We start from the raw sequence: 19363 nt of genomic DNA, 5'->3' as shown, positions 1-19363 counted from the left end.
AAAAGAAAATTAATTTATGGTTTAAAATTACAAAGAAAAAGATCTGCCAAATTTAGTTTAGTTACTCATAAAAATTACCGTTCTTGTGCATTTAAATATTTAAAAATTTCTTGGGCTCTGAATTACTGAGTGGTTTTCGGGCTTAGATTGGTGCATTGGAATGTTTAAATAATTCTTGAGCTCTGCATTTGTGAGTGGCTCTCGGACTTAGATTGTCCACTATCAGCATTTCCTCCTCTTCTTGGGCTGTAGCAGTCACACGACCAGATTCAAACATCAACAATTAGTCTATCGCCCTATATATCTTACTTCTAAATTAAAAAAGTAACAAGCAGAACATGTTTGACCAGACAAAAATGTTTCTTACTTAAAAACTTCTCGTTCATCTAAATTTATAATCCACTGCCTACATTTCGAGTACAATCATTTCTCACTTGCATGGTAGACTGAGTGTTTCAAATATAGCCGTTAATATTCGACTCAACTTTTGCGACAAGGACTCAAAAAGCAGATTATTTTATAGAGTTACAAAAACAACAATGTTTAGTGAAGTAACAAAATAAAAATAACTAATTAGACTAAAATAAAAATTGTATGGGTTAACAAAGTTTAATAACAATATAAACACATATATGCATATGTAAAAACAAATTATTTACAAAAATATTTTTTAAAATTGCACTTGCATGATTTAAATTCCAACTTAAAAAAAAATAACTTCAAAGAATTTTTTAAGCTGACTCTTGCGCCTGACGATATTCATAAACTGTGCCTCGTTCAGTAAATTGCTGTGCATTCGTGTTTTTGTCAATCAATGCTTGTGAGTTAGAAGTAGCTTTACCATAACCTCCTCCTCCAGGCGTTTTCATTGAAAATATATCCTAAAATAAGAAACTTGCGTATAAAATCTATTACAAATTTTTTTGCACTATATAACTCACTCCAGTTTCTACATCAATACATGTTTTTCCACCGAGTGAAATAATGCGTCCATCACTCTTCTGTAACAAATTAAGTCCACATTTGCCAGGTGAACCACCATCCAATCCATAAGGTTGCAGTGTACGCCTTTCGGTAAGCACTGATAAAGTGACTGCTTTACGAAATAGTAGCTCTCTTTCAATTCCTTCGCCACCATAAAACTGCCCATACCCACCAGAGTTATCAGAACGTAAACAGAAACGATTTAAAATTATTGGATAACGTGATTCAAGTATTTCTGGATCAGTTATGCGTGTATTTGTCATATGTGTATGCACACCACCAACACCATTCCATGTTGGTCCTGCACCACTACCTCCGGCTACTGTTTCATAATAGCCCCACATTTCATCACCAATAGTAATATTATTCATACAACCCTGTGAGGCTGCACAAACATTAAATGCTTTCAATACAGTATCAACAATACGTTGTGAGGTTAATACATTTCCTCCAACTACTGCTGCACCCTCAGAAGGATCAAGTATAGAGTTTTTAGGTATGATAATTTTTATAGGCGCAAGGCAGCCTTGATTGAGTGGTACATCATAACCCACCATACAACGTAAACAATATATGAGAGCTGAAAGTGTAATTGCTCTCGGTGCATTGCAATTGCCCCATACTTCGACACCAGATCCAGTAAAATCACAAAGTGCAGAACCATTTTCTGCATCAATAGTAACACATAATTTTATTGGTGAACCATCATCCATACATTCTACTGCTTCTAGTACTGTTGTACCAGTGCGTTGTAATGTATCCCTTGCTATTTGCTTCAACATATCCCTTACCGCCACTTCCGCATTTTGTTGTATATAGCGCATGTAGGATTGTACTACATGTAGACCATAGCTATCGATCAACTCTGAAACCAACTGTATGCCCTTTTGGTTTGCAGCAATTTGTGCTTTTAAATCAGATATATTATCTGACAAATTTCTCGTGCCTGTAGCACCTTTTGCACCAGTTGGGGTTGTAAAGCGTTCAACAACTTGCTCTTCCTGAAATATGCCGTTTTCAACTATAAGGAAAGATTTGAATGCAGCACCTTCTTGTGAAAGTGAAGTGGAATGTGGCGGCATTGAGCCAGGTGTTATTCCACCTATGTCGGCGTGATGACCACGTGAAGCAACGAAAAAAACTGGTTTCAGTTCATTTCTGAAGTATTTAGAGAAATAAAAGTTTAACATACAAAATTGAATTATTGAGTTATGTAGACATACTGATAAAAAACGGGTGTTATTACAGTTAAGTCAGGGAGATGGGATCCACCAGCTTGTGGATGGTTAGAGAGAATAACATCACCATTTTTCAATGTTTCACCACGTTGTTTTAGTTGATATTGTACAGTCTCCTGCATGGCACCCAAGTGAACGGGTATATGAGGGGCATTACTGACTAAACCACCATCAGGCCCAAATAAGGCGCAAGAAAAATCGAGACGTTCTTTAATATTAGTTGAAATTGAAGTACGTTGAAGAACTCTAAAGTTGTATATTATAAATATTGCTATTAAGATTCTATTAAATATATATAGAAATGAATATACCTTCCCATTTGCTCAGCGATGCTCATGAAGCGATGACTAAATATGCTTAATTGTATCGCGTCAAGTTTATCATCAACGATAGTGGTTCCACTTGTAGTGACGTTTATCACTATATCCCCTAAACGCGTGATTTCGGCCGTGCAATTTGGTTCAACAAGAATTGTTGATAACTGATCAATTAGTATAGCAGGCCCATTTATTACATGATTTGCAAGTAGATCTTTAGTAAGATATACCGGTGAGTTAAATACCCCCATGTCGAAATAAATTTGAGTATAAGTTTCTGGTTGTGGCGTCTTATTATCTGCTACTCCGATCGGCAATTCTGGAGGAGTATCGTTAATACCCAGACCACGTACTCTTATATCATCTACTATAATTGAGCGATTTTGTAGAACAAAACCAAATTCAGATCTATAACGCTCTAAAAATGTGGTGTAAAAGTCACCATATTTTTTTAATAAAATATTGTCAGTTTTGCTTGATGAAGCAGGTGAACAAATGAGCGCGCAATCAGTTCCTTCGTAGCGTAAATGTAAAAATGGTTTCAGGGAAATATTTTGAAAACCTTGCTGCTTTAGCGAAGATGTACATTCTTCTGAAAGCAAATTTAAACGTTCTTCAAAAATTCCAGCATTTTCATCATTAAAAACTAAGCCACACGGCTCCTGAGTTTCATGCACTACATCAGCAAGTGCCATGCCGTAAGCAGATAAAATACCAGCATATTTATGAACTACAACCTAAAAGTAGCCAAAATTAATAAATATATTTCAAGATGAAAAATAAATTATGACTAACCTTACTTATGCCCAATTCTCGAGCAATTGAGCATGCATGCTGGCCACCAGCACCGCCAAAACAAGCCAACACATGTCGTGATGTGTCCAAACCACGCGATTGTGTCAAAGCACGTATTGGACGACACATAGCTTCATTTGCTACGCGTATAAATCCCAAAGCAATTGATTCTATTGACATATGGTTTTTCTCTTCAGTGGTCGCTAAATAATCATTAATGGTAACTTGAAGTTTTTCGAAATTTCTTTTTGTCTCTAAATAGTCTAAAGGTTCGTTCTCTTTGGGACCGAATATTTTAGGAAAGTATTGCGGCAAAATTCTGCCCAGTACTAAGTTAGCATCAGTAACCGTTAACGGACCGCCTTTCTTATAGCAAGTTGGACCGGGATGAGCTCCAGCAGATTCAGGGCCAACTACAAAGAGACCCGAACGGAAAAATAAACGTGAACCGCCACCAGCTGCCACAGTATTAATATCTAACTGTGGTGCTTGTATTGTAACACCTGCTGTAGTGCTTTCTATCACATGCTCATATGTCCCAGCAAATCTTGAAACATCTGTTGAAGTGCCACCCATATCAAATCCGATAAGTGGTAAATCTGTTTCACGCGCTCCAGTAACAGCATAACCAACAACACCACCAGCTGGACCCGATAAAACTGCCCGAGCACCACGAAAATTATCCATTTGAGTTAAACCACCATCCGATTGCATAAAAAGTACATCGACTCCAGCAAGTTGATTTTCAAAACCAGATTTAAAACTTAATTAGAATCAAAATGGATGCAGGAATAGTAAGTTTAGTAGGAATAGTAATAAGCAAAGAACTACATACACACACATATATATATATATATATATATATATATATATATATATCACATATGTAAAATAGAAGAGTCTTAGACATGTTTATTATGATTTATAATATTAGAAGGCATATTCAGTAGTGGAAGAAATTACTTTCTACACTTACATAAACCAAATAGGATTGTATGTTTTGTATGCCACAAAGTCATTGGGCAAGTGTTGCATACTACTCAACAGCCTGTCTATTGTATAGACTACAACAACAACATAAACATATCCGCTTATCTCAGTTAATTGGCAAAATAGTCAATCAGTGTGGTAAGTTAAATGAAATACATTCCACAAACCAACTTTTTTTGCTATTGAAGGTAAAGTTAAATATGAATAAAATGAATCAGTGTGGTAAGTTAAATGAAATACATTCCACAAACCAACTTTTTTTGATATTGAAGGTAAAGTTAAATATGAATAAAATGAATTGGCTATATCATTTAGCGGAATGCAAGGCATCAGGAGGTCTCAAACATAGCCTCTTTAACATTAATGTCAAAGTCTATTATTTCATAAAAGAGACACCGGCTACTAGTAACTCAGGGACCGATAACCTCTGATTCCCACAAATATTTTATCAAGAATTCTACAAAGAAAATACTGATTTTCTTATGAGAATTTATAACCATAAATATTCCATATTAATATACAATCACTGCTCAAAAATAATATTATATATGTATGTATTTAATGTATGTATTTAAGTATGTATATTGATTTTAATAAAAATAAAAAATTGAAAAGTATGAAAAAATAAATGAAATTAATAATAAGCTAAATTATAAAACTATCTACAGATGTGAATGGTATTAAAGATCCGGCAAAGCTAAAATAAACTTTGTTGTTGCATATTACGTGTTTTTTTAAATAATATAAAAAGTTTTATAACATAAAATATTTTATTTTGTAAAATAACATCTTTAGCGTAAAAAGAAGTTATTTTCATATTTTATCTTAATTAGCACTTCTATTTATAAAATCCGTATTAATTACTGGTGTGATTGTGCCTATCAAGTAATATAAATGCAAATAATAAATTTAATTTAAACAAACAACAATGATAAATGATTATTAAGATAAAAGTAATCAAGTAACTAGCAGAAAAATGCTAGTTAATTAACTAAGCTATAAAACAAAATAGCGATTTTGTACTTTATTTCTCATGACGTCACACGCTCCGCTATTTCTTCAATTAAGGTTTGTTTAAATATTTAAATCTACATCTTGACACCTCAATATCTACACTAATTCTTCATTTTAACACAGATAAAATTCAAGATTTTCATCATATAACATTTCTTGCCTCAATACTCCCCTTCATTTCCTCACTCTTTAAAAATTATACCATTGAGCAAGTTTTGTAATTCTATTATATGCTTTTCTTTTAGGATGATTTATGTTACAAACATAATAATAACAACTAGCGATTTGGGTCTAGAGTTGAATTTTACCTTTCTAAATAACGTTTCACATGTGGCGTTAGGTATGCCTCGGCACAGGCTGTGAATCCGCGTGCCACCAAACGACACATAGGCATTGCTTGATGCGAAAGGGTTATGTGAGTAAAACCAATATCACGCGCAATTTCACCAATGCGGAGTTCATGCTCTGGACAAGCATAACTATGTGCCAGAACTACGGCTAGTGATTGAATTCCTTGCTGACGAACTTGCTGTAAAGCTGTGCGTATTGCAGTTTCATCAACTGAATTTTTTTCAAGATATTTTGCACCAGCTGCTCCTGTTAACACTTTCCATTTATTTTCTAAAAACAACAAAACTGTTAAAAAACTAAACTCATAACTATTTTAATTTAAGCACAATTATTTTGATTTGATCTTATTTTGTATATATCACAAAAGTAGAAACTTACTTAGCTGACAGCGCTCCTGTTGTTCTGGGACTATACGACAATCTACCTCCACTACAACTTTATATAAATTAGAAGGCTTACGTATGTTGAGTTCAAAAATCTTTGGACGAGCTTGATTACCAATATAAAGTAAATCTTTAAAGCCTTTATTCACCACTAATGCAACTGGATCACCTTTACGTTCAAGTAGTGCATTTGTAGCAACAGTTGTTCCCATACGTACCCAGCCAATTGATGATGTATCAACTAGCCCTGAAGCAGTTGTATCGCATCCCGTTTCCTGTAGCGTTTAAATTTCGAAATATTACATAAAATATTTTTATTTTGTGAGCTTACCTCCTTTAAGATACGTCGTATGCCTTCACGTGGAGCATCACTATATCGTGCTGGATCTTCAGATAGTAATTTTAATGTTTTTACTTTTCCGTCGGGGCACATACATATTATATCTGTAAAGGTGCCGCCGCGATCAATTGCAAAATTAAATTTTTTGCTTTTTTCATTTGCAGCCTGCTTAACCATTTTTTCTTTGCACTTTAAGTTGATACTTCTTCAACACTTGTTGAAAAACTAATGTTTGGTGGCACATCCTTACATACATATATATAAACATTATGTACAATATATATCGTTGTCACGAAATTGATAAGAAAAACTGAATTTTTTTCAGTGCAAAAGATAAACAAACGAAATTAGGCGATGTTCACACTGTAATCGATTAATTTTAAATATTTTACAACAAAATTTTGATTACGTTCAAGTTGATCATTTCGAATTATTGATATAAGAGCAATGTATAATTTTATTTTATTCATTTTAAACTGAAACCATTTGTCTGTTTAAAAATTTATTAAACGGTTTCAGTACGAAATTCAAGTGTATCCTGCATATCAATTGTAATATATCATATATTAACCTATCGTATATATTGGAAAGTGTTGTTTATGTTTTTGGTTTTTAATATAAAAATACAAATATAAAAAAATTTTTTTTTAATTTGCCAAAAAGGTTCAATTATAAAATTTAAGTTTCAAAATATTGTTACATTCTGATGTTCGAAACATTCCAAAATTTATCAGCGTACGCACTGATACATATTCCCATTCGGTGGGAACACATTTTATTGCCAACTATCTGCAGTGACCGCTTCTTAAGAAGATACTCATACAAACATGATGCGAATTCAAATTAGGAGCAAACTTTTAGGAATTTTTCGTTGCACAATTATTTAATTAGTAATAGATTTTTCATAAGGTATATATTTTCTAATTATATCAAAATTTAAGATTATTAATTTCATAAATATTTTTATTTGTTATAAAAGTATTGTTAAAGTGTTTAAAACTTTATGGAAAAACATATGCAAATGCATTTACTATACAAAAACTATGCAAAGGTGAGTGGTATTACCCTTTCGTATTTTTTATGCCCATTAGCTTACTTATCACTGTCTTAAAAACTTTTAAATTAGCAATTATGAGTGCAAGTTTCGATTAAAAAAAAACACCAGAAATAAAAACAATATTACAAGCAACACAAAATCAAATGATAAATGTTTTCTTTTTTTTTTGCAAATCACACTTTCCATCTGTGTAAATAGCATTTAAAGTGTCATTAAACATCCTTGTAAAAGTTCTTGTATGCATCAATATTTAAGAGCAGCAGTTGTTTTGATTCATATATGTAATTTGATTCATGTAAATTAAACACAAATTCTTTTATATTTTCGCCGCAATTTCATCACACACAATCTCAATGCACGTAATCTTTCATGTCGTTGTTCTTTTTGCAGCATTTTCACAAATTTTAAGGCTTCTCTAATTAAGCTTCTATGCTCTTCACACCAAAAAACTATATTATCCACATATACGTTAAGAGCTTGAAGAATCTTTAAAGACATTTCATCGTAATTAATTTTCTTAATTTTAGCCATTTTTAAAATTGCGTCCAAAAATTTTAGTGTATTTTACATATCCACCTTTTGAAATACAGCCAACGAAAAAGTGAGTGTGTCTATATTTCCATTTAAATTTAGGCACAACCAAGAAGTATAAAAGTAGTAGTAAAAATACGAAAAGTACAATACTGATATGTCTCTCTGCATAACATGCCTTTTGGGAATTACCAAAAACAGTGTAAAATTGCATTAATCATTCGTTATATGACTATTTGTATAACTGCCCTGTTATATGTATAAAGTGAAAATAGCTTTAAAGAGCCGATGTGCGAAAGTTACTACCAAATTTTGTTAGACTTTTTAATAAAAGTTCTATTATACAAAAACATAAAGTGGGCACTAAAAAGTTGTCAATATAGCTCAAAATTTAACAACAAATTAAAAAAAGTTGTGAAAATTAGAATTTGTATAAAAAACTTTAGTCTAATAATATATATAAATGCTTAGAAAAATTAACAATAAAATAAATATTCACCTTGATATAAATAAATATATTTTATGTAATTATAATTAATATTTAATAAAATTGAGTTACTAATTCGATTTTATATAATTAAATTAAATTTAGTAATGGAATTACCATTTTATATAATTTGAGTAATAAAATTTTATTAATTATTTTGTTTTATATAATTTATTAAAATAATAATAAAAACTTAAAATATAAAACATAATTAATTATTGAATAGCATGGTGTTTATTACCACACCTTATAATACCTTTGCTACTATAGGGTAGACCATAGGTCTTCACAATCGAATATATTGAAAATATTAATAGCATTTACACTTCAAAAGCTATGGTAGCGCTATTGCCTGTACTTAATCATCATATAATAGGCAAACCTCATATATTTGTCTGAAGCCAGTAGAAAATTTCAGGAAATATCAAATTTACAAAATTTTGGAAGAACTTTTGCATTTTATGCACACAAAGCCAGTCATATATAGTTTAATAAAAAAAGCACAAAAACAAAGTCCAAGCATCACATTTAATAGAAATTCTTAACTTACCTTGGCATACAAAGATATATAATAAACGTACTATAATAAAGAAAAGTAAAAAAATTATTTGTCTACCCAGTCCGTACCAAAAAAGCTTCCTTCTTATGCATGAACTAGAAGCTATGTATGTTTTAATATTAGAGCATTTTCTATATGGTTCTGCCTAAGCAAAATATGTAGTGTACGATAGAGGTTTGATTGGTGACTACGCTACCAAAATAGCATTGATCATACATGAAATATGTTTACCCCATTGCGAGTACCTTTTCAGAATTCATGATTTTTTTAACAGAGGCAAATTACGTCATTATATTTTTGTATTCTTGACAGCTCTTTAAAACAAATTTTCATCATATGTTATTTTGTCAATGGAATAAAACCAAGCCAAAAAAGTTTAAGTATTTTAGCTTGAGTAATAATAAGCATACCTAATAAAAAATCATAGTGGTTTATGATTTAACCATTTCTGAATTTAAAAAAAAAACTATTAATTTCAAGATTGTTATCGATTAATTATCGCAGTTTCTACCACCATTAGAGCACACAAAGCGGCTAGTTTTATTTGGCGCAAGTGAATTCGTTTTTGACGCGCGTGTTAAAAAATGAAGAGGTTCACTGTAAAAATTGACTTATCCAGTTTTTTTAATGATCAAAGAAAATTGGTTATAGTAATGGTTGATCCAACATGGACATCCATAGCAGCGCTACAGCACCGCGTGGAGCATTTATTTGAAATAAAGCCGGTACTATTTCTTACAGCGGATGACTGCTTCATACCACCTGAAGAACCAGTTAAAATGTTAAAATTTTTTAGCATTATAAAGTAAGATATTTTTAAAATTTAAAGAATAAATTACATATTATAAGTGTTTCAATGTTTTAATTGATTTTAATTGATAGAGCATTTATACCTGAAGACTCATTAAGAAAAAAATTTAGAAAATCTAAAGCGAAAGCTGCTGAAGATGAATGTGCTGAAACATTATCAATGTTAAATGATGACCTAAAACAAAGAAAACGTAAATTCCAAGTGCTTGAAAATGGCTGCAAGAGTTCAACTCCAAATCAACCAAAACGTACCAAAAGCATATTAGATGTTCAACCAAAAGAAAAATCATGCGAAATATCCAGTACTAATGAAGTTGTGACTTGCACAGAGCCACAAATAAATCAATTAAGCAAATGTAATATAAATATTAGTACAGAAATTGTGGCTGATATAGAACCAGTAACTAATGAAATCGTGTCAAACGTATTGTCCAATAAAAAAAAACGTGAACGTACGAATAAAAAAAATAAAGTAAACATTTCAAATAGTTCTCCTGAAGGTAGTAGATATAATTTACTATATTTTTTAAGTAAAATTTTATCATTTATTTTCACATTTTCTGATTTTATTCATAGAGCAAGCTAATTTGGACACTTCCTGTGATATAAATATTCTGACTTCAACACGGACTCTCAACGAAAAAGATTTAAGATTGAGCACAAACACAAACTCGCAAATTAAATCTCAGCATATATTTTTCGATTCTAAAGCGGATAATCCCGATCTTAGTAAAAACGTTTCTGTAGATAGAGGAAAACCAGCAAAACAACGGGAATTTATCAGTTTTCGTTGTGGTGTTACAAATAACGAGCGGAGACAGTTTAATAATTCTATATCTAATCAAAGCAAAAGGAATAGTGTTTCAATAATTGAACACGTCATAATTACTCCAAAAGAAACACTAAATAAATTTAAAGAAGTAAATAAGACTGACTCACATCAAGCAAATTGCGCAGATGATAACTCTTGCAACGAAGATAATGATGTAAATAAAACTGGAACTGATATCAGTAGAAAAAAATCATTTTCAGAAGTTAATGATGAATCTATTATACTAAATGAAATCGAAGAATTACAATGTATGACTACTTTCAATAAATCTGAAATATGTGAGAAGTTAAAAGTAAAAAGTCCAAGTAAAAAAATTTTATTAGTAGAGAAAGAGAGAAATAGCGAGGATAATATAAGCGGACTTGATATCAGCAAAAATAACACAGAACTCAATACCTCGAATGTGTTATTCAAAAACTTAAGTGCTAAAACTAATAATATTGGACCATTAAACAAACACTATCGTCGCACAGACAGCCCAGTTTGTAAATCAAGCATTATATTTAAAAATCAGATAACAACTCCACTTAATATAAGTAAAGAAAATCTTGCTATAGCTGAGCAAAATGAAAAAAATGATACGTTAGAAGTATCAAAGGTATCTGTTAGTAACCATGGTGACATCTTCCAAATGGATGTAACTGCTATGAACAGTACTAAAATTTGCGATGGTGATGATAAAAAGAAAAATGTTACACAATTGTATAATAGCGACATAAATAAGATTATGGACTTAAATAATGACACAGAATGGCTTGATTCACGTTTGAATAATTCTAGTGTTATGTCAATTGAAAATGAATGCGATGAATCCGATAGACATGATGATCTTAATTTGACAAATGAAGAAAGTAAACTGAATGAACAATTAGCAAATTCAAATGTTGATATAACTATTGAAGCAGAATTGCCTAGAATTTCAATTCAAAATTGTACTAATTCAATTATTGTAAGTGAAATCAATGCAAATGCTAGTGAACTTTTAGCTGCAAACAAAACAGATATCCATATGGATTACACATTCGATGAAAATAGTGATGAAGTTATAGATTTAGATGAAACAGAGAATGGTATTCAAATAAAATTACTTCGATGAAAAATTTTTGCAATAAAACTCTATTACTATTTTAGAAAGCTTTTTAATGGATATAACTACGTCTGTAACAGTGGGTGAGACTGATTTAAAAAAACAACTAGAAAAATCTAAACCATTAAATGATTTGCCAAATGTTGGCGATATTGTAATATTTAAGGTAAACAGTTACATTTAAAAAAAGATGTATTGTATAATAATATATTATATTTTTATGTGTTTCATATTTTCAGATGCTTCGCTTAGATGAATTATGTACACCCACTATAACAGATTATATTAAAGGAATATGCGAATATGTCAATAAAAGAACAAAAAGTATAAAATGGCGTATATTAGGTAAAAATTATTATTTTTTTTTATTTTAATATATTGTTTTTATTTATACTGATAACGACTTACGTGAATAATTTAAAAATATATGCAAAACTAAAATATAATTATTCGATAGGTTTAGTTATATATATGTCAATGTTTCGAAACGGTTTAATAAAAAATCTTTAAAATGATATATTTAAACACGAGTTTTATGCCTACTGAAGCTTCCGTTTTTATTTTCATTCTTTCTTTAATTTAATATTTTTTTTAATTAATACTTTAAATTTAATAGTAGTTTTAATATTTAATATTTTAATTAAATATTTTATTTTAATAAAATAATGAGTTGTATGGTTAGTCAAAAATTCAATTAATTAAAATAATATAAAAATAATTTTTGTTATTGTAGGTCACTAGTTTTTGAAACTATTTTAATAAATATTTTATTTTAAATAAAATTTTTTTTTAAATTAAATACTTTATTTTAAATTAAATTTGGTTTTTAAAATCAATTATGACGAAAGAGATTTTTTGCTTAATAGAAACATTTATTTTTTATATCTAATAAATTATATATTTTTAATAAAATCTGTTCTTTAATAAAAACTATATTTTACTAAAAAGGTTTTCAGAACAATAATGAATTACAATAATAATATTAAATGTATATATAAACCCTGATATATTTATTAGACCTACGAAATTTTTTTAATTTCTGCCACCAAATCACATAAGTCAATGAGTATAAATAAATAATTAACAACACAAAAATTTTTTTATTTTAAATAGATGGTCATTCTCAAATACATCGTATCCCTTCCAAGTTTGCTACTGAATTCGATGATTCTACAGATACAGACATTATTAATATTAAGTTGAATGATATGATTGAGCCAAAATTGCTTCAAAAATAATAGAGTAATAACTATTTGTTAAATATTTGTGAAATACGTTTAATAGTTTTGTTTGTCTAAAAAAATAAATTTATTTAATAATTTTGTAAAATTGTTACATTTAATTTTTTCAATGTATTGTACTGAATGAAATATTTTTAGTTTATTTATTGTTTATTATCATATGTTTGTTTATTATACATAAAATTTATATTTGGTTTATACATATTGAAAGCGATAAGCTTTAATAAATTATATAAAAACTTTAAATGTATTTTTATATCTTAATTAAAATGAGGTATGTATTTATATAGCTAAATATGATGTAGGGATATTATGAACTCAATGAAATAATATAATTATTACTTGTTGAAGAAAACTAGGAAGATTTTGTAATTAGTATCGAGTTGCAATAGTTGATATATCTTAATACTGTTTTATTTGTATACATAATTCATTAGTTATAGGCAAGTAGTGAACCATACACGTAATTTTTAACTTTTTTAAAAATAATGTTTATTTAAAACATTAATGCATTATTAATATATTTTTAATAATTGCACAGAATATGACAAATGAGATTAACGAAGATGACGCTCATTGCAGTAGAAAAGTGAGAGCATAGTAAACTACCAAAGAAACGACTATAATCCTTTAAAACTATATCCCTAAGGAGTTGCTAATATAGGACGAATATAGTTGGTTCTACCTTACACTATACTCATATTACTATACTCTTATATAAAACTTAATACACAAAATGTTTGACTTTCTGTTTGATATTTGATAGAATATTAAATAAATAGAAACAATATAAAATAAACACATATAGTTAAAGTTGGAAATTCAATGAAAGTTGTGTTAAACAACTTTGCAAAATAATTTTATATTCAAGGGAAAAATACTATTTTTTTCATTTTGCTTAAATAAGTTTCTAAATATTTTCTTAAGAATTGAATAATGTATATTATTATTAAAGAATCTAGAGTATATTAGTTATATTATACTCTATTTATGGCAAATAAATATGTTATATATTGCTATATTTTTATATCATTCCTTAAAATCATATATGTAATTGCAAAATATTACTTTTAAATAACATAATATATATAATTATCTGTAGTTGCATTTTTAACATATAAAACTACATAAACGATATATATATAAAAATTTATTTTTGTATTAAATTATATAAAAATGATTTAAGACTTACCAGTTATTGAAAATTAGATCTCGAAATAAGTTTTTTATATCCATATTTTATACAAGCTTTTAAATATTAATTAGAAAATTTATTATTTTTTATTTTGAATGAAACTACCGGATATAACTTTTACCAATTAAAACACAATAAAACTTTTTGTCAAATTTAAAATTTTGAAATAATTATTATAAATAAATGGTTTTGAACACTTTAAACCATAAAAAGTAAACTAATGTAATATAAATTACCTTCCAAAATTTTGTGAAATACTTCCAAAATACTCAACGAACTTTTTTAAATAAAATTTTAATATTAAAATTGTAATAATTAAAATAATTATTAAAATATTAATAAAAATCAAATAAAAAACATTTTAAAAACAAATGTAATATCAAATAACACCACTAATTTACTGTATTAATTACCGACGCGGCCAAACACGTTAGAAAGCGTCTTCGTTTGAAAGCACGTACATCAAGACTAAAGTTTAAAATTTAATAAAAATATTTTACCGTTTAAATATTACACTTTATTACCGTTTGCAATACCGTTTGAAAAACCATATGCGTACGCGTTGAATATCATACGGGTTGTGACTTGCTCCAACATAATTGTATGAGGTTGGGTGTGTGGATTATAAATTTATCATCCAAATAAGTGGCATTTCTTTAACATGGATGAGTCGCTTGTTGACATTTTCTTGATTATTTAGCAATTATATGTTACGCTGTTAATGTAATAATAATTTTAACCAAAACATAGAAATGACACGTCCTTATTTTCTATGTTTTCTATGATTTTATTGAAATAAATATTCTACATTAACAAAAATATTATTAAAATAATATTTAATTGAGCATTCAGTGTGCTTTGTTGTTGATTAAACGTTGAAAATCTTTTATTTTCTTATATTTCATTTCTTAGACAAATTTATAAATCTAAGTTCACTTTTATTATTTATTTAATTTAAAACAACTTAAGTCATGGATCTTAAACTAATCATAAATCTTAAAAAAAAATGAATAAGTAGTTTCAAATTAAATACCTTTCAACAACAATGATAACAATGATTCATGCGTTACTAAACAGGTTCCAATACTGGCTGAGTCTACATTTAGGAACCACTAACGGATTAGCCCTCTCAGCTAAGTTATGACCACAACATGCCGAACAAAATGTAATGGTGAAGTAAAGAATAAAGATAAGAATAACATCATACCATGGACCAATAATAAACGTGAATTGATTTTGTAAATAAAAATTTATAAACATTTAAAATTAGGATATTCATAAAGAATTGATGTATTGTTTAGTCATAAAATTATAGTCATAGAAGTCATAAAAGTTTATAGTTCGAATATAGTTAGAAAAATCATTTTATGATTTTATAAAGAAGAAAAACGTTTAAAAATAAGAAAAAAGTTTAAAATTTAAAAAATTATTGTTTTTCAATTTCTGTTAAGTAAATAGCAATGGAAAAAAACATTCTTCTTAAAATAGTTTTGGTAACAGAGATTATATAAAATTTTAACTAAAATTTAAACAATTTTTATAATTTAATAAAAAAATTTTAAATATTTTTTTTGCTAAATTCCACTTTTATTTTACCAAAAAAATGTTTTTTTATATTAAAGTATTTTATTTAATCATACAATTATATATTATATGCAATTTAAAAATTTTTAAAGTGAATTTAAAGTTGTATATTTGCTAGAATAAAGAAAATAAAAATAATCTTTAAATTTAAAATAACGTAACTTCTCTAAATAAAAGAAAAATACATTTAATTATAAAGTTACATTTAAAGAAAATTAATTAAGTAGTGTTGTTCGTTTTCGGATAGTTTGAATTTTACAAATAATCCAAATATCCGGTCATGACAGATCAAATGCACGTAATTTAAACATTACGAACGATTCCGTCACTGGCTTTGCACGAAAGTGCTCGAATATTAAACAAATCCAAATAATTCGAATTGTTCGTAGCTAATTTGAATAATTGTTAAAATATTAATGAAAAATCCTTACAATACTACTACTACTACTACTACTACTAGATAGTGTTTGAGCTATTCGATGGCGTTAAATTTGCACGTTTAACGTATTTCAAAATTCGTACAATAGTTGAAGGCGTGACGCCTTGTATGCGACTCGCCGCAGCGATTGTTTGTGGTTGTATCATGCTTAGCTTTTGACGTTCCTCATTTGAAAGACTTAATGTTCTGGAGAAGTAATCAATGTCTGTGGGTATTAATAAACATTCATCACGTCGCACATCCTCGACTTCTTGCATTTGTTCTTTAACAAAAAAGTCGTAAAGAGCTTCAATTTTAAGTCGTTCTTTAATAATATTTTCATTTTCAAGCCAATCGAGTTCTTCAGGATATAACTTAATTAATTGATCTACTGTTATTCCATCTGCTGATACACCTAACATTAAAAATGCGCTTTTTTCTATTGTATTCTTAGCTAATCGTAGTCCAAGAGCTTGACGCCAATAGTTAGAATGTCGTTTTAAGGATTTCAAACATGAGACTGCTAATTCAAGTTTCCTTTTTATATCTGCAAAATGTTTATAACGTGTTTCCGATACTAGTCCATAGTTGTAACCTTTTTCGGTTAATCTGACATCAGCGTTATCTGGACGCAGTGTTAAACGAAACTCCGCACGACTTGTGAACATACGATATGGTTCATTAGTACCGAGAGTTGTTAAATCATCTATAAGAACTCCTAAAAGCGAAAATACTTTAATGCATATTTTATCTATTTAAATTAATTTTTACCTGTATAACCCTCTGTACGACTAATAGTTAATTTCTGCTTTTCACTTGGTAATGTTGAGTGAACTGTTTTTCCAGCTGCATTAGCACCAGCTACGATGCCCTGTGCTGCTGCCTCCTCGTAACCAGTGGTGCCGTTGATTTGACCAGCAAAAAATAAATTAGATACACGTTTTGTTTCAAGCGTTGGATATAATTCGCGTGGATCTATAAAATCATATTCTACACCATAACCAGGTTGCACAACAACAGCTGATTCCAATCCTTTGATCGCATGCACCAATTGCTCTTGCTGTTCGTGTGGTAATGTACAAGATAAACCTTGTGGATAAATAAGTTCACTATCTAAACCTTCCGGCTCTAACCATATTTGATGAGTTTTAGCTTGAAAGCGTAGCACTTTCGATTCTATTGATGGACAATATCTTGGTCCAGTTATTTCCTCGGTTACATGTCGGTTGACATGCAAATTTTCACGTACTATGTCATTAACGCGTGAGGTGGTATGCGTCAAATAGCAAGGTAATTGATCTTCCGGTCTTAACCAAACGTTCTCATTCATAAATGAAAATGGTATTGGTGGATTATCTCCATAATGCAAAGGTAATCCAACATAGTTTATGCTATTTTTTGCAATTCGTGGAGGTGTGCCGGTTTTCAGTCTACCCATACGAAAACCGATTGATTCTAAGTTCTTACCCAAAGCAATTGCGGGAGCATCACCTACACGACCAGCGGGACGCGTTTCTAAACCAATATTTATTTGTGCACGCAAAAAGGTACCAGTAGTTAGAATGACTGTATGACTATAGACCACATCACCATTTTGTAGAACAACACCTTCACAACGTTTACCGCACTCTTCCAACTCGTTGTAATTTATTAAGAGATTATCAACTGCTGCACAGCGAATGTCTAAATTTTTTATTGAGAACAGTTCCTTTTGCACGGCTTGCTTGTAAAGTTTTCTATCGATTTGTGCCCGTGGACCCCAGACTGCCGGTCCACGTCGTTTATTCAATACCTTATAATTAACTCCCGAGACATCACAGCAACGAGCACAAATTCCGTCAAGTGCATCAATTTCACGCATAAGATGCCCTTTGCCAATGCCACCAAATGACGGATTACATGACATTTCACCTATGGTTTCCACTTTATGGGTAACCAACAATGTGCGTGCACCCATACGCGCCGATGCTGCACATGCTTCTGTTCCAGCATGTCCACCGCCAATAACTATTACGTCGTAACAGTTAGTTGACACGTTTTGATTATTAGCATTATTGCTAAATTTTTTATTTAAAACGTTTTTGTTAAAAAATTTAAATCGAAAGACACGCGTAAATTTATACATCACAACAAGAAATCAATCAACACAATCTCTCAGCTGTTACACTAACAGCTGTTCAATACAACAGCTGTTATTAAAATTATTAAGAGAATAAAAGCATTTTTTCGCTCTGTTAATTTTTCATAGGGAATAGCAAAGAATATTAACGATGGGTCATCCGAAAAAAATTTATTGTTTGTTATAAACCTCATGTGCAGTAGCAATATGATGTTTGTATGTAAATTATTTAATATTAGTTTTTTTTTAAATTTTTGAATTAAATGCAGTTAATTAGTTTATATTATATAATAAGAAAATTGTTTTATAATATAATTTAATTAAAATAATTCTTCATATGCAGTATTCGAATTCACGAAAAAGTAATTGGCAACACTAAAACTGCTCTTAAAAAGTATTTGTTTCTCTTCAATTACAACCATTGCTTATTTACTTGTTGATTTTGTTGTTTTTGGACTTTGTATTTTTTATATCATTGCTTTTGCATTTATAAATCAACACACTTAGTGAAATTTTGCTTTGTACAACGAATTTTGCGTTATTCACTATTGTCTAACATATATTAAAAAATAATTAAAAATGCGTGGAATTTTACTGCAAAGTCCGAAAAAATTATGCACTCAAGCTGTTAGATCCGTAACTTCAACACCACAAGGAACAGATTATCAATACATGCAACGTTCCAAACTGCCGACAATGTATTTTCAGCGCTCCTTGCCACGTCTACCTATACCTACACTAGACAAAACCTGTGAAAGATTCTTGTCTGCTGTGCAACCTATACTCAATGCTGACGAATTTGCTGCGACTCAAAAAGTGATTAAGGAGTTTCATCAGGGAGAAGGTATGGATTTGCATGCAAAGCTAAAACAAAACGATTTAAACAACAAACACACAAGTTATATATCCGAGCCTTGGTGAGTACAAGTAATATATAAATCTCTACTTACTAATATCTCTATAACTTCCATCCAAAGGTTCGATATGTACCTCAGTGACCGTGCGCCACTTCCACTAAATTATAATCCTCT

General features: G+C 29.6%; 3 protein-coding genes across 4 annotated transcripts; 1 reads left to right on the top strand and 2 right to left on the bottom strand.

The window, feature by feature from the left end:
- Nucleotides 1–677: 677 nt before the first annotated feature.
- Nucleotides 678–6779, bottom strand: LOC119679785 (5-oxoprolinase-like). The gene is made up of 8 exons (XM_038092323.1): nucleotides 6404–6779; nucleotides 6068–6347; nucleotides 5647–5959; nucleotides 3335–4097; nucleotides 2534–3276; nucleotides 2208–2468; nucleotides 942–2142; nucleotides 678–881 (listed from the first exon to the last, which is right to left on the bottom strand). The coding sequence occupies exons 1-8, from the start codon at nucleotides 6587–6589 to the stop codon at nucleotides 732–734; spliced, it is 3897 nt and encodes a 1298-aa protein (XP_037948251.1). The 5' UTR covers nucleotides 6590–6779; the 3' UTR covers nucleotides 678–731.
- Nucleotides 6780–9520: 2741 nt separating this feature from the next.
- Nucleotides 9521–13046, top strand: LOC119681964. Of its 2 annotated transcripts, none has more exons than XM_038095283.1 (6): nucleotides 9521–9851; nucleotides 9929–10352; nucleotides 10429–11758; nucleotides 11820–11941; nucleotides 12015–12120; nucleotides 12889–13046. In XM_038095283.1, the coding sequence occupies exons 1-6, from the start codon at nucleotides 9631–9633 to the stop codon at nucleotides 13011–13013; spliced, it is 2328 nt and encodes a 775-aa protein (XP_037951211.1). In that variant the 5' UTR covers nucleotides 9521–9630; the 3' UTR covers nucleotides 13014–13046. The 2 variants fall into 2 exon arrangements, with proteins under 2 accessions (XP_037951211.1, XP_037951210.1); XM_038095282.1 differs by having other exon boundaries at nucleotides 9929–10356; nucleotides 10433–11758.
- Nucleotides 13047–16027: 2981 nt separating this feature from the next.
- Nucleotides 16028–18343, bottom strand: LOC119684629 (protein MTO1 homolog, mitochondrial-like). The gene is made up of 2 exons (XM_038098710.1): nucleotides 16985–18343; nucleotides 16028–16931 (listed from the first exon to the last, which is right to left on the bottom strand). Exons 1-2 carry the CDS (start codon nucleotides 18336–18338, stop codon nucleotides 16252–16254), a joined length of 2034 nt encoding a protein of 677 aa, XP_037954638.1. The 5' UTR covers nucleotides 18339–18343; the 3' UTR covers nucleotides 16028–16251.
- Nucleotides 18344–19363: the final 1020 nt, after the last annotated feature.

Source organism: Teleopsis dalmanni, chromosome 2 (genome assembly GCF_002237135.1).
Source record: "Teleopsis dalmanni isolate 2A chromosome 2, ASM223713v2, whole genome shotgun sequence".
Lineage (NCBI taxonomy): Eukaryota > Metazoa > Arthropoda > Insecta > Diptera > Diopsidae > Teleopsis > Teleopsis dalmanni.
Note: the sequence above shows the minus strand (reverse complement) of the source record. Positions and strands in the feature narration are given on the sequence as shown.

Excerpts from the sequence above, each read along its gene's own strand:
- LOC119679785 (XM_038092323.1), bottom strand. The coding sequence starts at position 6,589 with ATGGTTAAGCAGGCTGCAAATGAAAAAAGCAAAAAATTTAATTTTGCA. Across the intron at positions 5,960-6,067 it reads ACAGGAGCGCTGTCAGCTAA|AAAATAAATGGAAAGTGTTA; the intron begins GTAAGTTTCTAC and ends TGTTGTTTTTAG. Across the intron at positions 2,143-2,207 it reads ATAACACCCGTTTTTTATCA|AAATGAACTGAAACCAGTTT; the intron begins GTATGTCTACAT and ends TAAATACTTCAG.
- LOC119681964 (XM_038095283.1), top strand. The coding sequence starts at position 9,631 with ATGAAGAGGTTCACTGTAAAAATTGACTTATCCAGTTTTTTTAATGAT. Across the intron at positions 11,759-11,819 it reads TTTAGATGAAACAGAGAATG|AAAGCTTTTTAATGGATATA; the intron begins GTATTCAAATAA and ends TTACTATTTTAG. Across the intron at positions 12,121-12,888 it reads TATAAAATGGCGTATATTAG|ATGGTCATTCTCAAATACAT; the intron begins GTAAAAATTATT and ends TATTTTAAATAG.
- LOC119684629 (XM_038098710.1), bottom strand. The coding sequence starts at position 18,338 with ATGTATAAATTTACGCGTGTCTTTCGATTTAAATTTTTTAACAAAAAC. Across the intron at positions 16,932-16,984 it reads TCGTACAGAGGGTTATACAG|GAGTTCTTATAGATGATTTA; the intron begins GTAAAAATTAAT and ends TTTCGCTTTTAG.